This window comes from Parasteatoda tepidariorum, chromosome 4, assembly GCF_982258835.1.
Source record: "Parasteatoda tepidariorum strain Cologne lab strain chromosome 4, Ptep-v5.0, whole genome shotgun sequence".
NCBI lineage: Eukaryota > Metazoa > Arthropoda > Arachnida > Araneae > Theridiidae > Parasteatoda > Parasteatoda tepidariorum.
Window position 1 is genome coordinate 79,398,730 of NC_141758.1, and position 25,599 is coordinate 79,424,328.

Sequence of the window (25,599 nt, forward strand, 5' to 3'; positions counted from 1 at the left end):
AAGTAGTGAGGTAGCTGCAATATGCAATGCTAGCCAGTAAAAATGTCGACACCAAGAGCTATTTTATATTAATTCAGCAAGCGCTGCAATACTAATGTCCAGTATCTAGAAATCACTTTGCATGAATAAAAATATTGTATTAAAAAATATGTATTTCCTAGCGTATTCGTTACATCTTTCCAGCTCAAACATTTTCGCCATTTTCAATCACGTTCAAAAAGCGGGAATCCAAGCAGTTGGCGATAGATTTCGTTTGGCAATCACCCATTTCACCAGATCGCCAAAGTTTAGGGTTATAAGAGGGCGGTCAGCCAAGACAGTGCGTTGCTAAAACATTGTTTCCGGTTTTCAATTAATTTTAATTTTCAATCTCCTCTTAATTTTTGAACAATAAAATAACTTACCCTAAAAAAAATTGAGTGCAGATAACTATAAAATTGGAATTTAAAATGTTAATGGGATCAAATCAGTTTAAAAATATACGCTCAGTTATGAAATGAAGTGCATTGAATATGATGACAAATATAAACACAAAAAAATTTCACCCGTTTTCATCATTTTCAGAAGATTTTTCTGTACTCAGCTCTCCGTTTTTATTTCGAAATTAACTCTACAATATTTTATTGTTTTACAAATTTAAAAAAAAGCGAATGTAAGTATGAATATATATCTGTCGATTTACGTTTCGTTATGGCTATCATTTACTGTTCGATTCTAAAGCTTAATTTATACTGTAACACCTATATCTTAACAATGTTTGCTTTATACTTTATATATTTAATGCCAAATTATTTAAAGTTATTCAAAACATTGCTTTTTAAATTATTAGTTTATTTTAAGCTGGAGTAGTCAGTAGTTTGAAACTATTGTTACAGAAAAGCAAGTCATAACTTGAATATCTTAATTTGATACACAAGTGTGCTTTAATTGCTCTATAGAAATGTATTTATGTTATACTTAAAGTTATTCAATTCACGGTCTTGCTAATTTTTAGTTTTATTTTAAGCTAGAGTAGCAAGTTAGCTAGAAACAATTTTTATAAAAAGAAAAATGATAACTTATTTATTTTCTTTTGATACCTAACCAATTCTTTTATTGCTCAATTGAAATGTATTCATATTATTAATAATTAAGCGTGTAGAATAAGTTGTTTTTGGATTGAATGCTGTAGCTTAGAGCTTATATTGTATATAAAATCTTCCATTTTCCTATTACTTCTGGAAACTTTAATTAGAACTGTTAAAATTGGAAACTGTTACAGACTTAATTTATACAAATGTTAAATATATACCTACTGGGAGATATTAATTTATGCATTTCTATAGGTTAAACCAACTTTTTTTTAAAGGTGTATATTCTGTAGATTGACAATACTGTCCATTTTATATAAATATGGTAAAAATTAATCAGCTGTCTGTCTAGGTTTTTCTGTAAGGTACCTATTTTGTGAAAATTTTGACATAATTTGTGAAAATTGAAAATTATTTTAAAAAATCAACACAAAAATATTGTTTATCGTTTCTTACGGATACAAAAATAAAGTTTTAAGAAAAATTATATTGTGAAACTACTGTTTTTCCTATAGTTGAATTTGTGAAGGTAGTGCTAAACGGTAGTAAATTTGACCTGGACAGACCCCTGTTAATATATTGGTCACATACATGACTCTCTCTGATTTTATTTTCAGGTTAGCTTTTGGAAGTTGCAATTAGTTATTAAATAAAGTAATATTATAGACTAAACTAAAAACTTAACTCAGTGGCGTGACAGCCCATAGAGGGCCAAGGCCCACTGTGCCAGTCTCAGTTTTCTTGACCCTGGGCTCTGGGGTGCAGGAACAGATGCAAGATTAGGTGGTCAGTCGAACGCGTAGCCCAAAGTGTTTAGTTCCCAAGCATGCTTGGTGCTCATTTATCGACCCACTGAAGGGAGGAAAAGCTGTAATATTATATAAATGAGTTAAATTTAGTTTGTTAAAAGAACTATGTGAATACTTAAAAGAATGGAGAACTAGTCAACTTTTAATTTTATGATGTAGCTAAGTAAACTAGCTACTGAGCTTAAAGCTAAATATAAATATTTTACCTCCTACAGGCCCAATTTTGTTCTGAATAAAAATAGCAAATAACGTGCGAAGTAGTTGCTCTGGTCATCTAGCACAGAGCTCATTCTAGGCAGAGTAAACAGGGTGCAGCACCTTGCTGCCCTTTTAGCCAAAAGAATCCGCTCTGTTGCCCCTGAAGTAAATTAGTGCCCTGATTTAATAAACTCCATACCCTTTTTGCCCTTTCTTTCCTCAACCCTTCTTTATTTTTTCCCCAAACTCTACAATGGATTTCTTAAACTTTAGTTATTTTCAACTTTTTTTTTATTTAGTTTGGCATTGCTGTCAATACATAGATTTATATGGGAAAGGAAAAATATCCATCACACCCCCTTGTTGCACTTGTGTTTGAAAGTTTGCAGTTATTTCCACTATCATTAAATCATAATTATTATTAATCATTTTAATTATTAAATCATAACTACAGACACTTAAAAATATACATTTATTATTTTATTAATATATGCATGCATTTTAAATAAATTACTAAGTTAATTAGCTCATTAACCTGATATATATGTTAATTTATTAATAAAAATTAGTAATTAATATGATTGCTTTGCTACTTTTAGTAAAGTAAAAAAAATTTTTTTTTACTAATTTAAAATGTTTTTTAATAGAGCGTGTATAGCCCATAGAAAGAAATTATTGCCTTTATAGAATAATGATGCTCTCTTTTTTAAACTTTTGCACCCTGCCCTTTTTCTGCCTGGAATGAGCTCTGATCTAGCATACGCAATGCAGGGATAGTTACATGATGGAACCGGTTTTACTACATCACCTTAATGTGAAACTACTGTGAGGCAAATATTTACATAAGAAATTAAACAATTACGAGGCTCTGCCCTTTTAGTTGCATATTTGCTTATGTATTTTTAAATAAAATCATTTTTTTAATATACAGTGAAACCTCCGTTAAGCGGACGTTCATGGGACCAAAAAATTTGTCCGTTTATGAGAGTTGTCCGTTTACGGGAAGGGCACCGTAAATTGTTTTTAGAATATTCTCAAAGATGTAGAAATAATTAAATAATATCTACAAGGATACTGTAAATATCTACATGAATATTTATTTAAACAATAAGAAAGATAAAAAAGAATATATAAAGAAGTTTGATATAAATACATAATTCTGGATGTAGCTACAGATAAATAAATATAATTTTCCTATTAGCACAGCTGCTTAAGTTAGACATATGATACCAAATAGGAGCGTACTGTCCTCTGTCAGTTTCAATTATTAGGTTCACACCCCCTTACACCTACTTATCATTTGATAGGGAACATGGTTAATGGAAAATAAACCTCCCATGATTCACAGGAAAAAAAAGTAATGCATACCTGTAAGTCATGAGGACCTATGGAGATGATTATTCACAATTGATCAGCTATCAAGTGTCTGAATAAATGTTACATTTATATAAACACCCCAAAGATTATACTTCTGTTCTCTTTTTTTCACCCCAGTTGTGTTAAATACAGTCTTCAAATTGATAAGAAAATTAAAGAAATTTTCAATGGGGAAGAAGCATTGAGAGAAGTTATTTCAACTTGAGGGGTCACATAACCTGTGTGGTCCAGATGAAAAGATGCCGATGTCAGAATTATTTCAGGAGTGCAGTACCATTTTATCTCCTTCCTTTACAAAGATAAGGCAAGGTGACAGGAGAAAGATTGATTTCGTGGTGGTGAAATAGCTTAACAATATTTTTAGTTATGGATGAGGCAAAAAGTTTTATTTACATGCTTTAAAAATGGTGAAAAGTTGAATTTTTTTAGCTTGCAATTTATTTAGAAAAAGTAGTGACCGGTTTGTAGAGATAAAAAACAACGTTTCAGGATCGAAATGACTGTCCGCGTCCGGTTACGGGAGTGTCCGCTTCGCGGAGAATGTACGTAATGGTTTATTCATAGAAGATTCCCGGGGAATTAAAAATATGTCTGTATTGAGAGGCGTCCGTTTTGCAGGAGTGTCCATAACAGGAGGTTTCACTGTATATCTTTTAGGAAAGAAATGGTTTAACAAATAATTTTAATCAGTAAGAAATTCATTTTTCAAAGCTTTGTTTATTATTAAACTCAAAATATAGTTTTTCAGTAAGTATTTATAATTTTTTTTTTCATTTTCTTCATTATTGGAAGAAATCAAAAATTTTCTTTAATCTATGTTTGGTTCATTAATAACTTTTGAGATTTTTTTTTTACTGCTCCTATGTTTTTACTTTTTGGCTTTATAAATTTTGATCTAGAATTCTTTTCGAAATTTCCACTTTAACAGAACTCTCAGAAAATTCTTCAACAACCAATATTTTTTTAGCCTAAACACATTAATTAAATTTTTTCTTTTTCTTTACTTTTTTAGTCTCCTAAAAATGAAGCTTATTAGTATTAGAATTGAACAAAAAATATACATATTTCGACCCATTTGACAGTATTTGTTGAAAATGTTGAGAAGAAAAAGTTCAGAAAAGAGAATGCTACATTTTAAGTAATAAGCAAGAAATTCTTGATAACTTAGTGATGAATTTGAAGTGAAGTGTATTGAGGTTTTGTGTAAATGCACAATTTTGTATATATCAAAGTAATAAATTGTGAGACAAGGAGAGGAATATTAAGAGCAACTGTAAATAAGCAATATGTTGGTTAAATTCCTGTAAGAGAAAAAATTTATAAAATGAATTAAATTTCAGTTTTAAAGGCAAGTTTCTTCTAGAATTTAAAAAATCACTCGTGCAAATTGAATTTCTTTCAATTCGAGTGGAAAAACCTATTTTTAAATGAGAAATATCAATCGTTAAAATAGATTATAATCACAGTCTACTTTATATGTTTTATGCAAAGAAACATAGTGAAACTTAATTATATATATATCTAAGGAAGTTTTAAAATGTCTTGATCAAGTTTTATAAATGTAATTAAGTTAAAAATAATAACTGTAAATAACATAATAGCATATGAGCATCCTGTTAAACAGAGATTCATAATCATTTATCCCACAGACCCAGAAAAATGTGTAAACACCATAGTAAGACAAAAAAATAATAATAATGTATCTGTGCACACAATCCAATAGTATCTGCAAGCTCATAATATTTTTTTAGTGCAAAACGATTTTACTACATAACAAAAACGACAAAAAGCATTTAACTATGTAGGTAACATATTTACTTATTCCTGACATAAAGAGCAAACAAACAATATATGCAAGCACATTAACATTAAGAATATTTGAGGAAGAAATAGTTTTAAATAAAAATTAAAGAACTGTGTTCATATTAAGTAATTGTTATCATATTAAAAATGAAATGTTATTAATAATTTTACTTCTATAATTCTTCACCGGGAAATCCATATTTAGCTCATATTTCGTGTCAAACTGGGGCACTTTTTTATTAACAAATGAAATTACATTAAATGATTTCCTATTTTCACTGTAATTGTTTATTTTCCTTGTAAAGCAATAGTTGTGTACAGTTGTTTGCTCATTCGCTAACGATGGGATCATTAATTTTTGGGCTGAGTGAAACAACGAAACAACTTTTTTCTACATTGCATAAATTATTTTATGTTGTTTGCTTCTTATTTTATTGTTTTGCCTTCAAACATGTTTGTTTTTTTTATTCGGATACTTTTTTTGATGTAGTTGATGTTAATTTTCTTTAATTAACTAATTTTCTTTAATTAATATTTAGAAATCTTCTATGTTTTCGAGAAAATATTTAAGAAAATAAAAACAGTAATGAATGAGATTCAACTATGATGGTTGACAAGCGGAGTTAGAAGGATACAAAGCCATCAAATATAAAATTTTTTCTGTAAAATTGGAGAATCTCTGCCAGTGTATCCACACATGTGCTTCTGTATTATCTAATTATGGTTTACACTTGTAACTTTTATAGTGAAAAAGATAAAAGGATGGACTAAGTACCTTGCGAAATTCTTAGGCAAATGTTTATGAATAGTGCGTGTAACTCCCATGAATGTTTATGAATCTGGGGGCAGATCGTCAGAAAACCTCTTACTAGATAATATGCAAATGGTATTTTTAAAAATTGAAATAAAAATGAAACCAGTTAAAAAAAATCTCAACAAAGTATTTTTTTTGATGTAATTCTATTTTAAAACTGGATGTTCAGGAAACTAATACATAATTTAGGTATAATTGAACATATTTATTTAGGAAACTGATAACTTGAAATCCAAATTAAAACTTTATTATATTGTAGCAGAAATTTTAAAACTTTTTAGAAAACTGAAGAAAAAATTTTTTTTTATAAAAAAATGAGTGAAAAAAATTTCAATTTTCTTGTACAATATTAAATTTTATTTGTTTTAGTTTAAACTACTCTTACGTTTATCACTAAACAATTGTATTTGTCGTAATGTTTCCAATTGATTAAAAATCTCAATTTAACTGTTGTCGGTTGCCTTGTCGACTGAATTTTCTATTTTTGATGTCACTTTGTTTAATCATTTCAATTTTAATTAATCATTTCAAGTTGCATTCTCTTTTAGACCTTAAAGTGTTTCCTATTTCTAAAAAGTAACATTTTTGAGCACAAATTCTTCTTCTTTCTAGACTATAACCAGACATACTTCGTTTGCTATGCTTTTGGTCTAGTTAAGGGGTATAGATATCTCTATTCCCATAAGCAGAATATTTTCAAATGTTCTGCAACAGGACTTATTAATTTATACAAATGTTCTGCAAGCATTTCGCAGCGAAAAAGTAAACTTTACTTTAAAATACTATATTTTCATTTATTAAAATACAGGGTCATACACAGATACACTACATTTTTTTTAAACCAAGGCAAACATTCTTGATTTGTTAATTTTTCAATCACTTTTGAAGTACAAAATTTTGTTAATGACGATGATGAGGATGAATTATTAATTTAATGCCTATGATATGAAGGTCCGAACATTAAAATAAGAGCTGCCTTAAAAATCTTTCGAAGGGACAAGTGCCCAGATGGTGCACCATTTGCAAACACAAAAATTCGCTGGTAAATAATATACGCATCACATTCAAAGCAAGCAACTCTATCACCCTCACATGCAGACATTTTACTGAAGTTTGTATTAGCAGGTTTTTCAAGTTGTGATATATTGCGCAGGTGACCAGTTCGGGCATTCCCATAGTTACAAAAGCCAATGGGAAAGTGTCCTATCCATGGGAGGGAGATTTGCAGGAAAACGCTGTGGCTTATTCAAGATACAAATTGTTTGGCAGGTCTTCGTTTGTTCTGCGACGTACGTCACAGTTTTAGGCACTTTCAGCTTCTGGCTCTCCATTCGTTATACTTTTGCAATATATTATGTGAGTGCAATATATTATGGATGGTTACTCTGTTCATAACGCTGTATTGGTTAAATATTATAGATTGTTCTTTATAACAAAATTTTATATTATAATATGATTTTGAGATAAGCCTTTAAAAATTTTAAAAGTTTGTTTCTTATTTATTTGTTTGCCTTTATTTGCTTCTATTTTAAAGTGTTTTACTTTGTATTCATCATTCAAAAAATATTTCTTTCCAGAGTTTCAGCAGATTTTGTTTGTCATGGAAAATATAAGAAGTCCTAAAAGTCTCACCAAAAGTACAAATTCTCAAAATGCTGGCGAAAATAAAATCTCATGTTCTGAAGCTAAAAACAAAGAGAGTGGTGCGGTGAAAAAGAAAACTAAAGCTGTATCAGAAGTTGCACCTGTTGAAGGTAGTTCACCAAAGAAAAAAAGTGGTAAGTCTAGGGTGCGAAAGAAGAAGGTTAAGTCAGAAATCGAAGAAAAAATTGATTTATCGGATAGATCTCAGAATGGTCTGGGTTCCAGTTCAAGTACAAGTGAAGTAATTTCTAACTTTTCATTAAAAATGAATTCTACTGATAATATGAGGAATACTAAACAAAGTAGAAGAACGTCCTTGCCAGTCGAGCTTAGAGAACAACCTCAAAGTACACCTAATAAAAATACTCCAGATAAAAAGCCTTCCAACTTTAGATCTAAAACTCCAGAATGTAAAAATTTTACTAAGCCAGGAGTTAAAAAACCTAGCTCAGTCAGAAAAGGCATAAAATTTGAGCCTTATATTCCTCTTTTTCAAGTTCAACAAGGATTGAAACGTGGCGAATTTATTGAAGGAGCTTTAAGAATCAATCCAAGGAATTATGAAGATGCTTATGTCAATTCACCAGATGGAAAAATGGATATTTATATTGGTGGTATGCAAGCTAGAAACAGAGCTCTAAATGGCGATCATGTTTGTGTCCAAATTAACCAAAAACAAGAGTGGCGTGTATTATGTGATGCAATTAAAGATTACCAAGAAAAAAGTGGAGAAATTATTTATGAAACTATAGCTAAGTCAAAAACTCCAAGTCCCTGCAAAATTCATACTCCAGATAAGTTGAGATCACGTGCAGTTTCTTCAAACTCTTGGGATAGTGCTTGTGGAGAACGAATGCCAGATACTGTAGAAATTTTAGGTGTAGATAAATTAGCTCAACAATTCAGTGATATAGCATTAGGTCAAAGACCAAACTTCAAGTCTTGTGCAAACAAAAGTTCAAAATCAAAAGAAGGAAGCAGTGAAAGTGACAAAAATGTTTCTTCTTATATACAGTCTCAGGGATCTTCAGAAGATTGCTTGGACAAACTTTCTCCTCTAATTGGCCAGATTCATCATGATTTAAATAATGGGATTTTCCAGGGAAACCAAAGAGATAACAACTCTTCCAATGTTCCTGAGAATTATTCCACTTTTTCTGGTTTTCCCTCAGAGACATATCCTCCTTGTGATATGAATGATATTGGAACATTTAATTTGGAAATGCAATCAGATGAAGCTTCTAAGTCTTGGGAAGGTGATGAATCCGGATTTAACATTATAGTATCACCTGAAGATTTATTAAGTATTGATGGGAATTCATTACTGAATCATGATAACCATAGTTGGAAATGTAATGACAACCATGATAATAGTGACAGTGAAATTGGTGGTATTATAGTCCCTCCAGGTGAACTTTCTGGAGATGAATTTACTGATTCAGCAAGTGTTGACAGTACTCATAGTCAAACCTTAGATCAAGTGATAGAAGATGCTGCATTTCTCGCATGTCAACAAGATGCTGAGAACAATAATGTTGAAAACAATATGAATCCTGTGACAAATTTTGATTTGGCGAGAATATCGACCACTTCTAATACATCCATTGTATCTAGAGACAAGTCACTGGAAATGGAATGTAAAATACAAAATATACAAAATAATCCACCTCTGTCATACTATGAAGTTAATTCTGATTCTGTGATTTGCTCTGCTGTTTCAGAAACACATGTTTCTAAATGTTTAAGTAGCTCAGATGAAAACTTAAACCAGCCTGTTATTGAGCATCATATTGGTTTCAGTGCTGATGCAGGTACAGAAGTGACTTCAGATATTAAAAAGAATAAAAAATCAAGACATCGAAGACGGCCTAAACGTGGAAAACAAAAAGATCAATCAGCGTCTGACATAACTGAGGATGTACAAATGAACTTGAGTGATCTTACTGTTGAACAAGTTATGGAACATCCCTTGTGGCCTCAGTTTATTCAGAAGACAGGAAAAGTTGTTCATGTCTTACAGACGAAACATTCTTGTATAGCAGCTGGTCATTTGAAGCTATGTAATGACAGAAATCCCAAGTGGGCCTTGTTTTCACCAAATGATAGTCGTGTTCCTAGAATGATGATTCCTATTTCTGACTGTCCTCAAAACTTTTATCACCGACCAACTGATTATTCTAAAGTCTTGTTCTTGGGTCAGATTGTTGAATGGAACGAAACATCGACATTTGCTTCTGGTCGCTTAATAAGAACTCTTGGGAGTACTGGTGATGTTGAGGCTCAAACTGAAGGTATGCTAGTTGAAAATTCTGTTGAGTATGGAGAATTTCCAATTGAAGTTTTGAATTGTCTTCCTGAGGGAGAGGAATGGTCTATTCCTGCTAATGAGATAAAAGGCAGAAAAGATTTTCGCAAAGAATGTGTGTTTACTATCGATCCTGCTACAGCTCGTGACATGGACGATGCAGTTTCCTGTGAAGTTTTAGATAATGGTAACTTGGCGGTTGGTGTACATATTGCAGATGTAACATATTTCGTTGAGCCAGATAATGACTTGGACAGGTTTGCCCAACAAAGAGCTACGAGCGTCTACCTTGTACAAAGAGTTGTGCCAATGTTACCCCGCAAACTCTGTGACGATTTGTGCAGCTTGAATCCCGGTAAAGATCGGTTAACATTCTCTGTAGTGTGGGAGATTTCACCTACTGGAGAAATACTTCAACACTGGATAGGGCGATCCATAATTAAATCATGCATAAAATTAAGTTATGAACATGCACAAAGCATGATAGAAAATCCCAATAAAGTTTGGTCTTCTACAGAACACCCAGAAATTTATGGCGGCTTTCATATAAATGATGTAATAAAACGAGTGAATCAGCTCAATGCCTTAGCTGTGAAATTGAGAGAACAACGATTCTCTAATGGTGCATTGAGACTAGATCAAGTGAAATTGCAGTTCACATTAGATTCAGAAACTGGTTTGCCATCTGGTTTCAATGTTTATATGCAGAAAGACAGCAATAAACTTATAGAAGAGTTTATGTTGTTGGCAAATATGACAGTAGGGAAAAAAATACATGATACATTTCCTGGACTTGCTTTATTGCGTCGTCATCCTCCTCCGCAAGCAAAACCAATGCAAGATGTTGTGTCTATGTGTGAAGCTGTTGGCGTTATTCTTGATGCTAGCAGTAGTGGTGCACTTCATGATTCAATTGCTTATTATAAAGGAGATGATTACATGTCTCAAGCCAAATACGAATTATTAATGCACTTATGTTCTAAGCCAATGAAACCAGCTGCTTATTTCTGCACAGGCGTTGTATCAGACCCTTCTAGTTTCCATCACTATGCTCTTAACGTTCCAATTTACACACATTTCACTTCTCCAATCAGGCGTTACCCTGATATACTGGTGCACAGGCTGTTGGGAGCTTCGCTTCGATACAATGCTCCACCCCTAATCAGCGCTGCGGAAATGGAGAAGTGTGCGCAGCACTGCAATGAAAAAAAATACAATGCTAAAAAGGTTAGTGAACAGAGTGCTGAACTATTCCTTAGTGCTTTTATCAGTGAGTTAGGTTGTGTGCATGCAAAGGGTATGGTGATAGGTGTTATGGATCATTCTTTTGACTGCCTGATTTTAGAGATGGGCTTGGTTAAAAGAGTTTATTGTGATGGCTTACCCCTGGTGAAAAAACATTTTAAAAGATCGCATGGAGTGTCTATGCTGAACTTGTTTTGGAAAGATCCTGAAAAGCCAGAAGGAATAGAGCAGGCACTTGTTATTTTTGCTCTTGTTGATGTAGTACTCTCTGCTGTTAAAGATACCTTGCACCTTAATGTAACGCTGAAAAAGCCTATTCAATGAGTTGGTTTGGCATCAGTATTTTGACTAAGTGCATTATTTATTTGTTATTTTAAATGCACTAATTTTTATTCTTTACATTTAACATAAAAAATACTAGACATTTTTTATACATGTGCCTTTTTATTTTTAAACTATAAGGTTGATTTTAATATTAAGGCTTTAAGTTTCAGATTATTTAAAATTTAATAAAATTAATTATTCATGTCACTTGAAATTCTGATTATTATTAATTGTTTTCAATTCATCTAATTATTTTGATAGTTTTAATGACCTATGAACTGTATAATATTTGTTAGCTAAAAGTATATTTTAATTTTAATGTAAGAAACATAACTAGTTTTTTGTTTGTTTGAAGGTTGTATTTTAATAAAATTATTGTCTTTAAGGTACTTATTTAATTATAAAAATAATGAAAAGTTTTCTTTTAAAAATATGTAGACATAACAGTGTTTTCATTACAGAAAAAAAATGGGTGAGAATTTTTCACCCTTTCTGAAAAACAGGATGAGATTTCAAAAAATTACGTGAGATTTCTAAAAAAAAAAAAAAAAAAAAAAAAAAAAAAAAAAACGAATAGACTTGGAAAAAAAAAATTCTTTAATTATAATACATTTTTAACATCTTCTAATTTTTAAAGCATTAAATATTTTTCTTGCATCATCATATGGAAAATGTTCTATATCTACTTTTTCATCAGCTATTCTCATTAGGTTGCTCAAATGCCTATCAGTCAATCTGTTACGATATTTTGTCTTAATCTGGTTTTGGGTGCTAAATGACCTTGCAACAGATGCTGAATTATTCGAAAACACTTAAGTAAATTTGTAGCATTGTGCACACACTTTCCTATCCTCTACATCAGCCAGCATAGGCTTTTAAATTATTTCTGCCATAAAATCGTGAAGTACGTTGAAGTTCTTTCCAAGTTCATACTTCATGCTAGTATTTTATCCATATCCGTTGAATATCCGTATTTGTTTCGTTTTTACCGTTTCTACCGACATTTGTTTCATTTGTCTTAACAATGTATTTGTCCATCTTACAATCAGGCACAAAAAATTTCAACGTTTTACATGAAGAAACCTTACCTACGGTGAACACATCGTTGCAGAAAAATGTGTTCTGAAAGGGGTTCGAGGGGGGGTGTTCTGGTTCTGAACAATACTGGTAAATAGGGAAGCTAGATAACAAGGACCGATATTGAAAATAATGAAAGATCAAGGAAGAAAAACGAAGCGGATTTCATTCAAAATGGCGGAAGACGAAATTTTTTCCAAAATTCGCGAGATTCGCGCATTTTGAAATTCATTAGTAGGGTGCGCGAACTTCTCACGTTAATAATTTTTTAATGTGAGGAAAGAAAAAAATATGCGAGATTCTCGCGCTGTAGTGAAAACACTGCATAAATTTCCGATAGTATTTATTTTTTGATTATGATTAATTTTTTGATTTTATCAAACATGTAAAAATATTTTTACATTTTGTGCACATCAAATTAATTCTTGTGAAGCAAACAGAATCTTGATTATTTGCTTAATAGATATCATTAGAAGTAGAACTTTTCAAAGACGTAGTAACAAGCAAAAAAGTTTGAAATAAAATTTTTAGCTTCGTTATAAATTTTCTTTATTGTGAGACATAATCTGTAATATATTGTACAATCAGCTTTTGTCATTTTTGTCCTCACTGATCTTTGTAACATACAGTGCTACTATAATATATAAAATTATTTTTTATATTGTAAACAACATACTATATGTTTTTTATCTTATAAATTAATTTGAAGATGCTTCTATGCAAGAACTAGAATCTAAAGCATGAAATCTACTCTCTTCCTGTCTACTGCAAACACCAATTCAAAATTGAACTTATTTAAAAATACTTTCATATTTCAATTAGTGTACTAAGAATACTAATTGTATTAATATATATATTTTTAAGTTAATTTGCATTTATTGCCCTTTAGAACAGGACTGTGAAGTCTGTAATTAGTCTCCAAATCTGGACTTTTTTGAAAGCTTTATTATGATTAAAATTTTCACTGAATCCTGGGAAAATATTGAGTTAATTTCAATTTTTTATGCTTAATTAGAACTAAATGTTTCTTATTTCAATTTTTTTTTATTGCAACATTCAATTGAGGAAATAAATTTTAATGAAATATTGAAATTGTGCAACTGGAAGTAAATTTTTTTTCATTCAATCATCACATTATGCCTTTTACAATTGTCCAATAGTTTGGTTTTTCATTAATCTTCTGTTTTATTTTTCATTAGCTCTATCAAAAATTAATTTTATTTATTTTAAGATCAGATAGTTTTTAAATAATTGTCAAAATATTCATTTGAGTACTATTTTTATAATATCCAAGATTTCTTTTAACATACACAAGGTCAGACTTTTAACTTGTCTGACAAATTTCTCTATTTCTTGCATATTTTTACTTACCGATTTTACAGCTTACTTTGTTCTCTCAGTTCTCTTTTGTATGTCCTATTATTAATGTCTTTCTAACAAGTTATGAAACCAGCTAGATTCTTTATACACTGATAAATTTGATAATGTTAGTAGAATTTTTTGTTTTCTTACTCTTAACTTTAAAATATTAAATTTAAACTCTTGGTTTTTATTCATATCTATCAATATTTTCCTATCACTTTGTTAATTTCATATTGTAATAATTTTGTAGTAAAAATGATGAGAGTAGTACATATTATTTGTTTACCACCCCTTTGGTTTAATTTAAAGATGTGTTTAAAATATATTGAAAAATAAATTTCTTTGTCTTATATCTTTTTATACTGTTTCAATTACAATATTCATTACTTAAAAGAATAAAACTTTAATAATATATTGCGGGTACATTACTATAACTAGAAAACTAAATATTTTAATTTTGTTTGAATTTTTTATGATTGGATAAGATTTACGATGCTAGATAACTCTTCAACTAGCTGTATGTGGAACCTAAAAGTAAGTGTTTGAACTGAACAACTAATATGACAAAAACTAAATTTTATTTTTTTGAAATAGCTGTTATATTGGAAAAATTTACTGTCCCCATAGGTCAACTGTATATAATGGTCTCCACTTTTCTCTACTTTTTTCATCAAAAATGCAATACATGTGCTTATTATTTTTTTTAATAAATATGGGTTAATTATTATATTTTTTAATATTTTGAAAATTACCTTAATTCACGCTGATTGTTTTTTCTTCATTTCAAAAATAAGTCTTGTTTTATTTATCATAATATTAAGAAATGTTTAAAAAATGTCTTACATTATTAATATCACGTTTTTTTATTCGTTTAAAATTTTCAATTTTTGAACAAGTAGCCACTGTTAAAAATTCCACTACTGTCCAATAATAAAATGTCCTAATTTTGTATCTAGTTATAATATTGTAACCATAATATGAATTATGTTGCCAATCTACTTGGATAAATATATACTGAAATTACCTTAATAAAAAAAAAATTTATTGAGTAAAAGAAAAATGGATTTATTGTAAGGTAAAGTAGCAATTATGCAAAAATCCAATTTTCCAAAATTTTTTTAAAATATTTCTTTTCTGATAATACCTAGAAAAAAATTAACCCTTAGATTTTAGCTACATCCTTTTTTCCAAAGACATTCCTTCCCCCCCTTTTTTTTAAAAAATATCTGTACCACAGTTTTATAATCTAAAAATAATAGCTTGTGATAGTGTTCCAGTTCTGAGTCAATACTTTTCATAATATTTTTATGAAGCATCACATTCATAAAAAAAAGATAATTTTGGTCTTTTATATTAAAGATAAATATTTTCTTCTTATTTCCATTCACTTTTCCATCAATTCTCATTTATCTCTTCCGCCCTAACGCCTGATAATACTCAAGATTCCAGGACAGAGCTTTGTACTTCAATTTTATTTAGACTCTCCTCACAATAGGTTACGACGTGCTGTTAAATATATTAAATATCTGTGCCTTATGTTTTTATGAATGACTGCGTTGTTATTCCTCCTTTTTTTTCAATTGCTTGTTCTAGTTCGTAAAAAAAAACAAAAAAAAAAAAACAATAAAATCTATTTTCTGAATGGGATTTGGACAAAGACAATTGATTTTCTGCAATTTTTTGCAAGGATGAGAAATTTTTCTTTCTTACTCTCCCTATTTAATGTTACATTTCCCTATTTGATCGTATTTCGTTCTTCTATATAAGGAATAGGCCAATAACGAAAATGCACATAATTTTTTGTACTTGAATGCATGCTTTAATTAGGGCTGATGAACATGCTAATTGTATGATTTTTTTTCATTCTCCTCCAGATATTCAAGCTAGCTGGAAACAGTTGGCATGAATGAAATTAAAATAAATAAAACGAGCTTATTCTAGTTTTATTTTTCGCCTAAGATTTAATTGCAATGGTTGCATAATAAACTATATAACAGAGCAATTCACAGAAGAAAATGTTCTATATAATTGCGGCTTAGTGAGTAATAAATGGTCTAGTGCATCATTTAAATGATCGTAAATTTAAAAAGAAGCGTAGTAAAAAAAATTCATTTTGTTACTGATGTAAGATGGAGTAAAATAGACGTTACAGAACACGTAAGTCTGAAAATTCTAGTGAGTAAACGCCATTTAAATTAAATTGAGCGAAGGCTTATTTCCTACATGATAGCAGGGATGGGACAAAATTATCCTTGTGCGCTTGAGTTAATTCGTGCGCGTTAAACAGGCCAAACTGTGCACACTCGTGATAATTCGAGCGGCGTTGTATTTTATGCTACTATAATTTTTCACACTCGAATATAATCGTGAATTGAAAATAACAATGTGAAAGCTAAGAAAAAAATCGTTTTATTGATATTTATCATTTACATAGGATTGTAAGCTATAACACTTATTTACTCAAGAATAAAATACAACCTTTTTCCATGGAACAAAAGCGCAGTATATCAAAATTGTCCACCAAAAAAAAAAAGTTGAACCAGGAGCGGCAATGTTTTAAAGTGTGTTTTTTTTTTACGTAAAAAAAAATTTGAATTTTTTTTGGCCTGTTTTTTTCTCCAAAAAATCTGCGTTAAGGGGTTAATGTTATTTGTATCTTATTCATGCACGTGAATTTCAGTTAATACTTTTATTGAAATGTTATACTGTTGATGAATATTTAAAAAAATATTTTATTTGAAAATTTCATAATAATAATTATTAATTATAGTTTCTTCAATAGAAGATCTTCTGGTTTAACGAATCTTTCTAAAATCCAATGGTTTTGAATTTTGCTTGCTGTTTAGCAAGCATGTTTACTTTTTAGCTATTAAGTATTACCATAATTGGGTATAATATGAAAAAAACACAACTACTTCGATTTAGTAGGAAAAACATATGACGCAATGCTAAACGAATGGAATTTAGTTGTTGTTTATTTAGTTATTGTTATTAGTAGTTGTTGTTATTTGTTTTAGTTGTTGTTGTTTATTTAATTGTATTTAGTTTCAATAACTTTTCTTTATAATGCAATAAAATCTGGCGAGCAGCTATTTAAACGATCGAACACTTCGTTTGTTTATTTGTGGCTTGAAGTTAGGCTCGCAGAAAATGCCGTTCATGGGTTAAATTTAGTAGGAACAACACAACCTGTGACGTAGGCTATATTATACCCAATTATAAATCATATTTCGTTAATTCATTCTTCGATAAAATTCTTGAACGATATTAATAAAGCTACTAAAGTAAATGTTTTAGATCGAGAAAAGTTAACTGTAATTAACCGATCATAATGATTTTCTTTTTTTTTATTTTAAATTATTTATTCCCGCGAAATAATTTTTATAATTTCGGCAAAGATTATGATATTTTGAACACATACGAGAAAGGTGCTAAAAAAATCTCAGGAAACGATAATTTAACACTTAATAATAATTAATATCCTGTTTCTCTTTTTATTCATTTATTTTTAAATATCAAAATGTACTAATTGAGATTTTAAATTATTCCTCAGAAACCACTTATAGATTTTAGCTATTTCTACATATTTATTATATATATTTTATCAATAAAAGAAGGAACAGACGAAATCGTTTGGTAGTAGCTTTAAGCTTTGTTTTTCCCCTACAGGAAGTTTTACAAATTCTCTTTTATTTGCAATTACCACTTTTAAAGGGAAGGGGAATGTGAAGGACTTTACCAGGGAGTCTACCCCAATCAGAATTACTCTTTTGCTGTCATCTTTGGTAATAACATCGATTTATTCTTTTTTTTTCCCAACCTGATTTGTGATGATAAAACTACCAGAGATAATTTTTTGAGAGCTTCCTGAATGACTCATCTAAAATATATTGATTTTGCAGAACTTTGAAAAATCAATAGCTTTGCCAAATTATTGTTAAATATTGAAAAGTTTTATTATTTTCCTATTATATTCTCACAAGTACCTAGGTTCTTTTGCGAATTTTAAATAAATATAAGAAAAGTTTTCTGTGGTTTAATGTATTTTGGAATATGTCAATTAATTGCTTTGGACATTTAAGAAATAAATTAGCAGTATATTATTGAAACAAATCGTGATTAGAATTTATAAAATTTTAAAATTATCTTTATTGTGTATATGCTAGTCTATGTATATTAAGAAAAAAAAATTGAGCAACATTGTATTTAATAATACAAAAACGTTATTTTAAAACTTGTTGGAAACTAGTACTAATACCGCATCATTCATTCCATTGGGTTACAATGAATCTAATATTCATTTTACGTGAATTTTCTGGAACTCAATTGGATTGAATATTATTATTGTTTGCCAAATTTAAGCTATTTTTCTGACTGTAAGCATTAATTAGCAAATTTAACTATTTTAACTTGTAACTATAATCGAAACTCGTTAACGTCAACTCGATGGAACACAGAAAATTTGTTCACGTTATTTGTTTGAAATTTTTTGTCTATGACAATTGTATCAATTAACAGATATTTTATATTTATGTCTAACATGCGTTCTTTGCGATGATGATTCATTGTAGAATGGTGCAACCTTATGCTAAATTTAAATATCAAGCAAATTTAATAAATCTATAAACTAAACAAATACAGTGTGTGGGAAATAGTTGTTTGCCTTCTAATCCGATTCTTTGCCTGTCACACAAATGATTGATAAATTTACATAATTTTCATAACTGATATCAGCGCCCTCTATTTGTGAGTCAGAAATTAATAACATTTTCTAAATATAAATCCTTACTTTGGATTTATAAAATAATGTCAAAAAAAGTGTTTTTATCTTTTACTAAATAATGAATCATTTATAATTTTTATTCTATATTCTCATAATAAACACAATTAGTTACTTTGAAATTTAAAATTATTAACTTTAATGGGGAAATTACCAAGAACATAAAAAATTTGTTCACGTTTAAAGAAATTCTTGTTAACGAGATTCGAATGTATTTACTACTGTCCTGAGTAATGAGTTTCATATGTATTTTGGTACCGAAATATTGATTCTTTTTACTGTTAAATTTGTATGATATAAGTGTACACGGAAACTTAAATGGAATGTTATTTCTGTGAGATAGTGCTGCAATCCTTTCGATTGTGACAACTGCTATTAATTTTGTTTTAGACCTTTTGACTTCAAATTTTTCGTCCTATTTGTTTTTCTTTTAAATTTAATCTTTTTTTTTTCCCTTTTGATAAATGGAAAACGAATTATATAAATAAATTGCTATTAAATTTTTTCCTAATCAGCCGGCGATATTGTGTATAGCTGTTCTTGTTTTACAGCTTCTATTAACAGTATGCTATTTCTGTTGTTTTCATAAAATCTTAGAACGGCAATACAAAATGGCTGATAAGGTATCGAAATTCGTTATGGTTGATAGTCTAAACCAGTGTTTCCCAAAGTGTGGCACGCGTACCCCCAGGGGTACGGGAACAGTTTAGCGGGGGTACGCGTTCTTATGCGAAATATCTTGCAACAAACGAAATATTCAAAAAATTTTATTTGAAAACAAAGCTAGCCATGAAAATTTACGACTACGTTTTTTTCTTTTAGCTATTTTTTGCAGAATTAATAATTAATGGTGTCAACAGCCAGTTGTGATTTTTAACTTTGGTGCAATTTTTTTATTGTAAAGGTTTGTAATAAACTCTACTTATTTTGATTATTTTTATAAAATATAATTTTTATCCATATAATTTATTACAGCAAAAACAATATCATCTTTCTCACTGATGCAAATAAAAACTTATGAACAAAACTTTGTACCAAAAAGAAAAATAAACATATTTTTAAAAAAAAAATACATTCATTTTTTTTATTAGTGGTACACAGCATTTCGAAAAATTTAGAAAGGGTACGCAAAAGTCATAAGTTTGGGAAACACTGGTCTAAACCATAGAACATTATTACATTACATTATTGTATTGTATAGGATTCTAATAATGTACTGTACTGCCTTGCAATTAAAAAAATTAACGTAAGTGCTTCATGATAGATTTTGAGGAAGTGGTGGAACTTTCTAGATGAAGGGTGGAGAAGTGGAACTTTCTAGATGGTGGTTCGCGGAATCCTAGGATTCCGTGTAAGAGTGAAAGGGATTTCGCGAATTAGTACTTTTAGTTTTGAAACCTCTGATTACAATTAAATGTAACTTATAATTCATAGTTTATTTAATCTTTCGGTTGCTTTTATGAAATTATTCCAAGTAAAAGGCCATTGAAATGGAAAGAAAATAGAATATTTCTAATAACAGTATACTGAACAAATTATGAAAGAACAAGCATTCATAAAATATTTCACTAGTATTTCCTATCGTACTTTTCAAAACAAAATAATATAATTCTTTAATGAAGTAGCATGTTTCCGTAAAAACAAACTTCAACGTTTATACCAATTCTTTAAAGTTATCCTTTCGAAGTAAGCCATAATTTAGCTTATTTTTAATCCTTTTCAGCTTATGTGTATGCACTAGAAACTAATTCATACCTAGATTAAATATAGCACAAGGATTGCAAATTTAATTGCCGAACATAAAACCTAATTTTAGATTATTAATAATTAGAATCTTAATTCCTTTCATTAAATATTTTAAATATAGTCTTTTATAGGTTATAATGATCACAATTACCTTAAATTATAATTATTAAGTAGAGGCTCCACCGAAAGAATGTTGATTGTTTAGGATTCGGTAGCCCAAAAAAATTGAAAACCACTGGGCTAGACAACTATTTTCTTTCGATTGCTAATGCGATGAAAGCTAAAATATAATTTAGAAAAACTGAAAACAAAGTTTATTATATAAATTTTTTTTTAAGTATAAAAGTGCTAAATGTATAAAAATTTCAATTTTAAATTTTTTGTCATTTACGTTGATTTTTCTAATGCACGGCAGTATACGATAATCAATAAATAGTTTCTATATACATATTGGGTTTTCAAGAATTATGATAAACTTTTAAGAGTTAACTGTGTCTTGCTGATAAAGTCTCACTTTTGTTGAAAAATACTTATTAAAACGACTTATTAAAATTTAAGATCGCGCAATTGGCTAATCGAGAATTTTTTTTCCGCGATTTATTTGTTAACTTTTGTTGATCACATATTTAAAAACTTAAAACGGCTTTTTTGTTTTTGAGTTGCTCTTTGGACAATGCAAGTGCCATTACATTCACAGTTTCTCTTAAAAAATGTTAAATCTAGCTTCTTTTTTTTAAAAAAAAAATTACAAAATATTGTAATAAAATAATTGTTTATCAAAAAAGTATATCTATATGTAAGGTTATTTTATTTATTTTAAAATGAAAAAAAAACATATTTTTATTAACACATAAGTAAAGATGCATAAAAAAATGTTAAATTCCGTTTTGAAGTTGTTTTAAAACACAAATTATTACAGTAAAATAATAATTTTTCTGCAATTTGCCCATTTTGTATGACATATCAAAATTACTTTTCTGGCTGTAAAGATTAAAATATTTTGAAGACTGCATAAAATTTAAGGCTAATTTTAACACATTTCTTATAAATATAGCAATTATAAATATGTAGATTTTACCTATATTCTTCTCATTAAGAAACCACTGCTCTAATACCATGTAGAACTATTTCCTGCTTACGAAATAACTAGCCCGTGGATCACTAATGTAAGTATTTTTTATTAAATGATATAAGTATTTGTATATTAGTATTAAATGCGCATTTATAAAACATTTTGTGTAAGATGTAAACAGTCGACTTTTTCAGACGCCAAACAGTGAAAAAGATATTGGCTTCTAATACTAATGCACATGTGCTATTAATAGTGCTTCACTCTTTTGCTATAGCACAATCATGTGAAATATGTGAACTGCAAATGCTCAGTTTTTGTCTATCATGTATAAATTTACTCATTATATTAATTATTCTTTGACTTAATTGAAAAAGGTAGCAATTAGTGTAAATATTTCGTCCAATATCGCTTAAAATAAAAATTAGTCATCTATATTTTTAGAAGTATTACCATTTCCATTGGGATTAAAAATGCATTCCAAAATTTTTTCTCTGTATTTAAGCTGTACAAATAATGTTTCAAATTAATAGAAAAATGCGTAGTATATTGGATTGTCAACCTAGTATTTTATTCCTCCTCATATTGTTCAATATTTGACTTTAATCTGACTTTGTCAAAAAAAAATAAAAATTTAAAAAAAACCCGTATTTGTTTATTTCTTTATTTTGTTTCATGTAACAGAATAATATTAAATTTTTTTTTCTATTTTTACGTTTCACAATTCCTTCAGATACCATGAAAATTTAATTCAAATAATCAATGCACGTAATCAACTGATAATCAAATTTTTCTCAGATCTCATCTTGACTTGTAGTGGCATCTTCATATAATGATAGGACTTTGTAATGTACCAGGCTAAAAGGAGACAGTGATTTCGCTTTTGCGTTATAAAACGTCGAATGAGCCAAAAATTGTATAGGAAACGCAAAAAAAAAAAAAAAAAAAAAAAAATGTTATGACCTGAGACGATTGGGAAAAAATAGCTTGCCAGCAGATTTATTATGACAAAATTGTAATCAAACTTCAAATATGTATGTGTGTGTGCAGGGCTCGAGCTAGCCCAATAGGGCCCCCCTCTGCTTCAGTAATGAAGAGCCGAACTTTACGGAGGTATTTACATTTTTCACCTCATTATTGATATATAACAAGAAAATTGACTAGAGCTTAAAATAGCTATAAAGTCCCCCCCCCTCCAGTGGTCAGACGAAGTATTGTTCTGTCCATTTTGATGATTTTCTGACTATTCTATGTTCTTCATGCTGAATGCAGTTTTCTGATTGTTAACTTGGTCATCTAGGTGCGAAAAATTCATACCCTTGCTAACATTAGGGCGGAATTAAGCTAAATTTTCGCAATTACGATGGCTCAATTAAGCTAATCAGAAGCCCATATTTTTGTAAACATATTGCATTTTGAAATATGTAGAAATTCAGTCATTTCATTGGGCAAATTTGACCATCGTAATTGCAAATATTCAGCTGAATTCCTTCCTAGAAAGCCACGGATTTACGAAATATTGAATTTTTGTGTTCATACTATAGATTAATGAAGAAGTTAACATATAACTGATGGATTTTACACTGTATTGATATTTTAAGAAAAAGTTCATTAAAGAAGGAAACGTAAAATAAACTTTCTATTCGATTAGGGGGCCCGGGGCAGCTGCCTATGCCTTAGTCAGATTCTGCATGTACCCAGGGCTAATAGGAATCCGCTTGAGCGTTATAAAACGTCGAATGAGCCAATAATAAAAATCGTGTAATAATCGCAAATAATAAGTTATGACCTGAGACGCGTGGAAAAAAATAGCTTGCCAGCAGATTTATGTTGACAAAATTGTAACCTAATTTCTAATATACTCTATACTTTTCTTCTTTAATGATGGCTGAAGGGGGAAATAAGAATAATTCTTAGAATCAAATGACATCGTTACTTATTCTTGATACAGATGTTCAATCAGTCGTAATTAAAAGTCTTGATTATTCCAATATGTTTTGAATTTCTTTGTTTCGTCAATAGATAGAATAATTTTGAATGTGCATATTAATAGATGAATAAAGAAGTAGAGAATTCATATTTTAAATTGCCATCAGTTTTTAATATAAAATTATAGGATATAGAAGTCGTACACAAAAAAATATAATGGTTTAAAATCTTTTTTGCTAATGGGTCTAATTTTTATGAAGTTTGCCGCTGTAAAGCGTCTGAAATTAAGTAGAGGCTGTAAGAACCACATGGTTTTTGCTGAAACGGTTTTTTTTAAAACAATGAATAATATATAAAGAAGATATTTTTAACAGAAGTCTTTATTTTAAAATATATTTTTAATTTACATTCTATAATAGCATTATAATATGTATATTCTTCACATAACACTATTCGGAATAATGTAATAGTAAATAAGTTTAAATAACAGATCGTAACAATAAAAGTTCATAGATATGTTTATAATAGTAGTACTTCTTTTCTGTGTAGTAGCAGTATACCCTACCTTTTATGACCTAAAATAATTGCCATAAGGTGGTAAACGGTATCAAAATCAGTTTTCATTCTATTATCAACGTGTAGGTAAACTCTTCTTTTACATTTTCCTTAAAAATATTAAATGTAGTTTTTAAATTTTTCACAATTAACAAAAAGAAAAGTGTTTTAGTAATTTTAAAACATTTTACTTTATTCAAAGATCGCATTTTGAGGGGAGATTCTAATTTTCAATTTTAAAATATTAAAATTGATTTTCACATTCTATTTTTCATTAAAAAATATTTTGTTTCATTAATTTTATTTTTAAACCTGTCGGCAAACAATTTTATAAATGGCAAATTTTTGAATTAATTTTTTTTTTTTGAATTAAAGCTTTTAAATTAAAATATGATACTCAAAGACACTTTAGCTCTAAATTATTGCATTTGGTTTTACTTGTTGTGAAAAGTTCGTACGACTAAAATTTTTTATGTGGGGTGTTATGTACTGATTGCCCTTTATATATATATATATCCTTGTAAAAATGAAGGCTCAAATTCATATTGAAGAGAGAAAAACGTTTTTTAAACTCTGAATAATCATTATTGAGGCCAAGAACAGCAAAGGAAGGATTAAAATGATCATAAACCAATTTATTTCTCTACTAGGACTGGAATTCCTCCCTTTTTGTTAGATCCGAATTTAAATTCCATCCTCAAAAAGATGATTTTAATCCATCCTTTACTTATATTGACCACTAAATATGTCAACGTTTTTCAAGCGAAATTTTAGAAAGTAATATTTTAAGTTATTCATATCTACCACATTTTATGCAAATATTTTATGAAACGTATATGCAAATCTAAAAAATTCGGATTTTTCATTTTTTCGCAACTCTTAAGTTAAACCTTTATTTAAATATTTTCAGTAGAAAATCTTAGCTGCCACTTTCTGATTTATTCCAGGTCCTACCAACGCCGGTTTTTGTTCTATCTCACTTGAATTATAATTTGTGATCCCTAATTTGCGTAGTTACTTTTAATCAATTTTAATTAAGGATACTAAAAATCCTAAAAATGTATATTAAGTGTGGTATCTACCTTTAGAAAATATGAAAACAGAGTTTACCTATACCTTAAATAAGAATACAACCGCTTTTAAATAAATGCTTTAGATATAGCAATATCTCAGTCAAAGGATAAAACATTTCTATGTTTGAACACAAATCATACAAGATCTTCAAACTTCTTACTCTCCATCAGACTTGGAGCGGCATCTGCGTCTTCAATAACATCTCCGTATTGTATGACGGAGTGGGTGAACTAAGAGTGTAGTGGTTGGTGCAGAACTCCTTGATGCGTTCGCAAGCTTCAATCATTTGTTCCTCTGGAACCGTCAACACTATTCGGAAGTAGTTCGGATAGTCGAAGCACTGAAATAATAAAAGCCATATTTTCACTAAAATCTATTGAATTAAGGTTTGATACCTCTTTGACTGAATTCATTCTGA

General features: G+C 29.3%; 2 protein-coding genes across 3 annotated transcripts in view; one reads left to right on the forward strand and one right to left on the reverse strand.

The window, feature by feature from the left end:
- The first annotated feature begins 301 nt into the window (after window positions 1-301).
- Dis3l2 (Dis3 like 3'-5' exoribonuclease 2) lies at window positions 302-11,875 on the forward strand. The gene is made up of 2 exons (XM_016060008.4): window positions 302-652; window positions 7,649-11,875. The coding sequence occupies exon 2, from the start codon at window positions 7,672-7,674 to the stop codon at window positions 11,587-11,589; it is 3,918 nt and encodes a 1,305-aa protein (XP_015915494.1). The 5' UTR covers window positions 302-652; window positions 7,649-7,671; the 3' UTR covers window positions 11,590-11,875.
- Window positions 11,876-23,916: 12,041 nt separating this feature from the next.
- Tat (Tyrosine aminotransferase) overlaps window positions 23,917-25,599 on the reverse strand; it is a 40,007-nt gene continuing 38,324 nt past the window's right edge. The window contains exon 12 of one of the 2 annotated variants that reach the window (XM_071182468.2): window positions 23,917-25,521. In XM_071182468.2, coding sequence (XP_071038569.2) covers window positions 25,348-25,521 — 174 coding nt within the window. In that variant the 3' untranslated portion in view covers window positions 23,917-25,347. Of the gene's footprint in view, window positions 25,548-25,599 lie in introns of both variants that reach the window. The other variant, XM_087161444.1, reaches the window with a different exon arrangement.